The following is a 7,434-nucleotide window of genomic DNA, read 5'->3' on the forward strand; positions in this document are numbered from 1 at the left end:
AAGGTTGATATAAAATATAAACGGGTTATTTAATAATATTATACGTAAGTTAATTAAAAAATCAAAAATAAAACTTTGTCAACATATTTTCATAGTTCCAACACTCTTACCATTGGTATTGTGCCGGTCTTTATTTAGTAACGCGAACTGCGATCCATTCTAGTTCGGTGCAGTTCAGTCACACTTGTGGGTCCTCAAGGAAGTTAAAATTGATTACTCGTAAAGTTGAAAGGTTATCTTGTAGCTGTAACATAATTTTTTTTTTTTGCTTCCTTTCGGATGAAAGGTTACATAGTACACTAAAGTGACTACGTTGAGAGAATGGGGTCATTTTTTCTAGGCCCTGTGCGGAGTAGATTATTTCAAAGTAAGGACTCGCACTTATATCTTTACTCAATGCTCTAAAGTTCGTTTTCAAGACTTATGAACAAAACAAGGTTTTAAGATTTACCTTATCAAAAAGCTTACATTATGATTTGCCGAATTTATGCATTATCTATGCATGAGTTAAAATCAACAAACAAGCCCATTGACAATTAACGTTTATCATAGCATATGTGGATAGTATCATTTTAGTCTGGGTTGCCGTAGAACAATTAAATATTAAAATCACAAAAGAGTCCATTTCCCTTTAGAGCTTTGAAAAATTATTATTTTATATGAAACAAATAGTTTCCAGTCATCTTTTTTAATTTAGTAAAAAAATATAAATAAATATCACTTTTGATTTATTATGAACATATTTCCATCAAAAATTTATCCAAACAATATTGCTTTTGTTCCAAATACTATTTTAAAGCTATTCTATAATGTATTTTACATTCATGTTTGTATATTATCATGTCGGATGTTGATAACCCACTGATTTTTATGTCTTACTTATACGTATATCCAGGGACGTGCAATTCGAATTGTTTTCTCTGTGTAAAGTGAAGGTTACGTCCATTCTTAGATATTTTTTATTTTTATTTTAAAGCATGTTAACTATTCAAGGTCATTGATTGAGTATGAGTATACTGTATATATTTTTATGAATAATTTATATCGGTGGTGATCTTTATGTAAGATTTATTTACAACTAGCAAGAGTACTTAGCATTACTTGGAGTTTTTTGGCGTTGATTAACATTGCTTTACTAATATGACGCAGTTTTTTTTAAATATTAATATGACACGCTGAGCATTAGCTACACACACGCGTTGCTACATTTTTATTTCTTAGCTCAAAAATGACTCTACTGCAAATATCCACAAAAACCTTGTTTCATTAAACTAATTGTAGATTAATCAAGGATATAAATTATAATACCGGGTCGTACAAAAGTTTTGAGACTAAGCTGAAAACTGAATAACTCAGCGTATTCCGGAATAATTTAATTATTTTTTCCTTTTACAGAGAGCCCGGAGCAATGTTAGTAGAACAAAGTTATGCTCTTTCTATTTCTGGGGACTTCATTAGGACGACTCTTCGTAATTAATACGACATAAATTTAAAAAGTAAAAATTGAAATAAAAATTGTCATTGCCATAGTTGTTTGATATTTCTTAAGCAATATTTTACTAAATATAATCGAACAAGAAAGTTTTTAAATTTCCTAAATTATTTAAACATGGTTATATAATATTTTTGATTTTTCATATATTTAATTTAATCAGATAAATAAAACTCAAAAAGTCAGTACAGTGCTTATTTGTACAAACACAAAAGGCATTTCATACCACTGATTCCCGAAAGACCTTCCGAGAAGGCTTGAATTCTTGGTTTATCGTTGAAAAAAAAGAATTTAATACTGATGAATCCAGAATATGTGTTCATTATTTTGATCCATAGTGTTTCATATATTATATATATCAACTGTGTAATTAATAAAATATAGCCTTATTTCAGAGAGTTATTAAGGTTTATTTAGTGTAATATAGCTTAATAATATCATGCATAAAAAATTATGAATCAGGGGTTTTCTAAATTAAAAATAATTAAACTTTAAATGCTATATTGCCCAATTTGCCATGGCATTCTGGCTTTAGTATTAGCTTCTTGCACTCTTAAATTATAATTGAGTGATTTGATTCTAATGAATGTTTGCACTTGAGAAAAAAAACACAAACACTTTCTCTCGGAATATTTTTTTTTTTTTGCGTGTTAAATATGAGCCTAATCGACGTTTGACATTGGAGTCACGATCCAGATTGTTATGAAAATGACAAAAAATTATCATTAAAAAAGATTACATTAATTTAAAAATAAAATAAAATTCTGGGACCATTTAACCACTCTTGGAGAGATGCATTTACCAGGGAGAAAGCAATACTTCATCACAATGTACTTGCAAGGAAATGGTACCAAGTGTAGAATATTTTTTATTAAATGTTCTTACAATGTAACCAGCCACATAGCTCAATCCTTGAAGAACGCAATCCTAGTTTCCATTCTCCGAAATTTTGAATGATTTTGATACCTGACCTTCTTATAAAAGTTCAAAATCATTTAAAATTTCTTATGAATCAATATGGGGTAGCTCACTAGATTTTCATGGATAGACAATGTCGTTACACCGACACTTTTAAATATCTTGGCACTAAAACAAGGACTTTTTTCCTTTTCTTTTTCCATTTTTACTGAAGAATTTACATAGAATTGTGCATTTTTCCCAAGCTACAAAACTTTAATCCTTGATTTAACTTCGACTGCTCACCGGATATACCATATACCACAAATTCTGAAAAATAGTTAAAACTTCATTATAACTTATTATTAGTATCAAAAATTAAGTTATAATATTTATTTTTTTTAAATAATTACATACAGAATAATTGAGTAAATTAAAAATTTTACTCTTAATTTGTATGTGTTAGAGTAAATTTGTCTTAAATTAACGACTACAGAAACTCTCCACGCAATTTTAATTTAATCTCACAGTCAAAATATAATTAAGAGGACCATTTTCAACTATGTCAGTATATAAGGACTTTAAAGATTTGATTGACATTAGTATGCCTTTTTGCCAAGGAAGATCCCTATAACGATACATCACCTGACTTATTTATCATTTTCATAGAATAAATAGAACTTCAATTTTGTCCAACACGGATCATTGCTCTTCCCAATGTATTCCAAACTCACATGACATTTTCTTTTTATCGAATGTTCTACGCGAATTTAATCATCTAACCTAGAATCAAATACAAGAATTAATTCTTCTTTTAGTTTTGTGTTTTCTTTATCACTTTTGATATTAAAAAAGATATGGCTTTAGAGGTTGTTCTTGACAGTAACTGAGCTGCATATGAAACGCCCTGTCTAGCATTTTTCTTGCAAATTTAAAGGAATGTCACTATTTTTATGTATAATTTTAAACTCACTACCCCCTTGAAATGAAATTTTTTGACAAAACCCCTTGAAAATGCAAGAAATCCTATATCTAGCAAATAATCACGTGCTCTCTTCAATAAATGACATGAATCATGAAATACATAAACATTGCGTGAGGGGTCATATGGATTCACGAACAAGTAACTTTTGTCATTTAATGACAGTTGAGATATAGGGGATACATTTTCCGTGTCCATTGTGGTTCCTCGAATTCTGAACCCATGTTGCTCCATTTAATTTAGAATAGAAAAAAGTAACTCCGTTGTCATCGTCTTATCAAGATAAATGAAGCTTGCCTGCTTCCGGTAACTTACTAACCCAGGCATAATTACCATTTGCAATTTTATTTGCTGTTTCTTTAAATTTATTTCATAGCTTTTCTTGATATCCATCTGATCGAAGGCTAAGACTGCTATTTTTTCATCATGTTCAGAATTTTTACTTTTTAAATTATGTATTATTTAAAACCAAGAGTAGTCCCAATGATGACACCAGAAATAGATAATTATTTAATCAATCTGCTGTGCTTAATCATTCATTTTACTTGTTTTCTAACCTTGTTCTAGTAACATTGGCCCAGAGTATTCACTTTTTGTTTATGTTAAATTCAAAACATTGAGGTTTTTATCGTGTCACAAGAACAAAAAATGCGAAATATTGCAACCTTGCTTGCCACCGGAATGTCCCCAAAAGCAGATTTTGTACACCAATATGGCTCAAAACCAACCTTCAAGGAACGTCTCAATAAGGTGAAGTATCTTCGATAAGCCTCTGGCAGTAATTATAAGTTCAAGTTCAATAAAATCCCTACTCCCCATATTAAACATCGTGTAGACGGTCCAGTTCATATGCTTGGATTCATTAATAGTTGTGTAAATTAGTTAAATTCGCAGTTATTTCTATAAATCCTTATAAAAGTGCGGATTTTTATCTACAAGAAAATCTAAAAATTTTAAATCTACAAGAAGAGTTACACTTATGAACAAAAATAACTAAATAGGCCTGTTGACTTATATTAAATGTCTTATCGATATATGAGTCATTTAAAGAGGCAAACTTTGCACAATTCAAAGTAATGAACTCTTAAATTTTGATATGTGTACATTGTACAAGGTACATATTAATACGTGAAATGTTTTATTATAATTCTTTAAGAGTGAGTCAAATTCATATATAATTGAATTATATTCTATAATTTATTTAAAGTTTCTAGAGATGACTCTTACTTTAACAGTAACGATAATCCCTTGTAACTATGCAAATATGAGTAATCCTTAAATAAGACGTATGTACATTTCTTCCGTTTCTTTGCAGATAAATTGTATAATTAACAAGCATATATTAAATTTATAACAAAATTATGTATAAATTGTAGTGTTGAGAATCAGTTCTTGACAGGCTTGGATTGGCACGGTCTTGGACTATCAACTGAAATTGACCGTTTTATAATTAGTCTGAGATGTAATATTAAAAATTTTATCGATTGCACACCTAAGTTAGTCACTATAAAACTTCGTATGACGACATTGAAGTGATGTAAGCTCATTGTTCTTCAATTCTGTATCGAGTCTCATGAATTTGTTTTTTGTTGGAATTCAAGTCCCTAGTAATTTAGGATATTTTGAAGAGTACTTTATACCCAGTAAAAAAAGTTGAATTTACTTTTGAGCTTAAGTCGAGTCGTAAATTTTAGTGTCCGAGTACATGACCAGTGTAGAGTGTTTGATTAAGATTGAGTCGCAAGTCTTCAAATTATAGACTCAAGTCCCCACTGTTATTCATCACCATTAATTTATTAACTTGTATTTACTGAGTGTAGAAAAAGTAATGGGACCTTCTAAAAATACATTTTTGAATGGGTGTTGAACTTTAAATCTTAAAGTTCTGACTATTTTTGAATAGCTTAGATTCTAAACCTTTTATTGATGTAAATGTTGTAAACAAAAATTCAGTATTTGTCGCGATGGACGCAAAAGAGCCATCATAGACAATTTAATCCTTGCTGGGAGGACCACCTCGGACATAAAGAAGGCCTTAAACGTCAGCAAGGCTACAGTCTGTCGGGTCAGAAATCGTTTGGCCAATGGGGACAATTTTAAGGACAACCCCAAGAGTGGAAGACCCACCAAAGTGAAGCCTGAAGACTGGAGTATTCCTTGTGTGGGAAAATAGGCCATTTTATGATGTGCTGTCCTTCATTTGTGCGTTTAACTCATTCCAGATAAATGATGGATCCATGGGAGAAGAATTAAATTTTCACTCAACCTTGGGGCAAACATTAATATCTGGGGGACATGTAGAAGCTTGTTAAGAATACTGGTTCAATAGAGGTCCTTGGCTGCAGAAAAATCAAGAATCTTGGCTCTATTAGACTGTCTGTTACCTAAATGGTTCTATCCCTGTTTGTCGTAACTTTATTGTTGTCCTTATAGGGAATACAAATTCGGGTGTTTCGAGATCGCTTGGATTTTGCTTTGGTTAAGCTGATAAAAATTTCTAACGCATGCAATCCTGTTTATTCTATGGAATCCCGAGAGGAGGTCATGGAAAATGAATATTGTGTTTTATTCGAAAGGAAGTAAAATGAGGTATAATCAAGTAGGGATTCACCTTCAAGACAATACTTATCCTTGGTACAGTAAAGCCTGTTCAGAACTGGTGGAACTCTGTGAGAAGGTTGCTTCGGAGATTGTAGAAATGGAGAAGCTTGTTTCCCATTTCAAGGTTAATTGTTCAGATTGGGCTTCTCCAATTGTTTCTGACCTCAAACTAGATGGAAGTGTTCGAGTTTCTCATGACTTTACGCAAACTATCTCGCCAGTTGTCAAAAGGATGTGGCACACACTCCCTCATCCAGATGAATTGTTTGCAGACCTTACTCAGGCTCGTTCTTTTCCGAATTGGATTTTGCAAGATGTTACAAGCTGAATGAGTTGGAAGAAAAATCAAAGGAGTTTTTGGTTATTAATACACCGTTCGGACTTGATAAATATGTCTTACCTTATGGCCATGCCTCGACTCCTGCTATATATTTGCAATCATCTATACAAAAGAATGATTATTCCTAAAATTCATTCGGCTTAACAGATGATTGTACTTACCTTGTATATTTGGATAATTAAATACGAAATAGAAACTATTTTTAAATATATTTTTAAATGAATATAGAAAGTAATACAAATAATCTTGTAATTTGTCTGAGCATAAAATGAAATGATTAAGTTAAGGGATAAATATAATATAGAATAAGTTAAGAAATTGATTAACTTAAGATCGTGATATATTTTTACGAGTCGAACAAATTTATCATTCAATATTCATACTCATTCATGTAAATCCGGTGTGTTTTTTAGCTGTCCCGTTAATTTGTAATTGGTAGTCTAAAGAACAAATTTTATTTTTCTTAGCAGTTATCATTATTATTTCATTCCTGAGTAGTGAACATCCTTTTCTAAATATATTCAAAACCTGATTAAACGTTCGTGTGTGCTCATAAAAGACGGGGTGTAACCCTGAGGAGTTGCTGTGGAGTTATAGTTGTAAGTCCTTCTTGGACTTAGAGTAGAATTGGGGATTAAAATCGGAGTAATTCTAGCAAATGTCCTTTTTATATTTTTTTCTTCCTCTCTTTCAAGAGTTTTTTCTCGGACATCACTTCTATATAAGTACTCATACAAAAAGAAAAATGTTCAAAATCACTTTTTGACCAGTGGCGCAGGAACTATAGGGGCCACTAACCCACACTTTTTTAGACTAAGTAAATATTTTTACAATTACATTGACAGGTTGCGTGACTATTGCGTTTCCTTTATATAATTCCACCACCACTTAAAAAAACATTCTAGTGCCAGTCCTGTCAATAGTAGCTTTACCCGTTGAAGGTGTTTTCCCCTCTTACATTGATGCTCGTATTACGAGTATTGTCAGGACCCCTTTCAAATCTGTATAATATTATATAGAATTAAGAAAATAAACTAATTGGTTGATTGGTTGGACTGAAATGAACTCTTCGTAATTTGTGAAAATCCCCTACTTGTTTCAAGAATCATTCCACAGTTAGGA

The 7,434-nt window shown here is 31.3% G+C and overlaps 1 protein-coding gene across 1 annotated transcript; it reads left to right on the top strand.

The window, feature by feature from the left end:
• The first annotated feature begins 5,955 nt into the window (after positions 1–5,955).
• Positions 5,956–6,300, top strand: LOC121119454 (uncharacterized). The gene has a single exon (XM_040714115.1). The coding sequence runs from the start codon at positions 5,956–5,958 to the stop codon at positions 6,298–6,300; it is 345 nt and encodes a 114-aa protein (XP_040570049.1).
• Positions 6,301–7,434: the final 1,134 nt, after the last annotated feature.

The sequence above is a fragment of the Lepeophtheirus salmonis genome, chromosome 6, assembly GCF_016086655.4.
Source record: "Lepeophtheirus salmonis chromosome 6, UVic_Lsal_1.4, whole genome shotgun sequence".
Lineage (NCBI taxonomy): Eukaryota > Metazoa > Arthropoda > Copepoda > Siphonostomatoida > Caligidae > Lepeophtheirus > Lepeophtheirus salmonis.

Bases quoted from the DNA above. Each gene is read 5' to 3' on its own strand.
- LOC121119454 (XM_040714115.1), top strand. From the start codon at position 5,956: ATGAGGTATAATCAAGTAGGGATTCACCTTCAAGACAATACTTATCCT.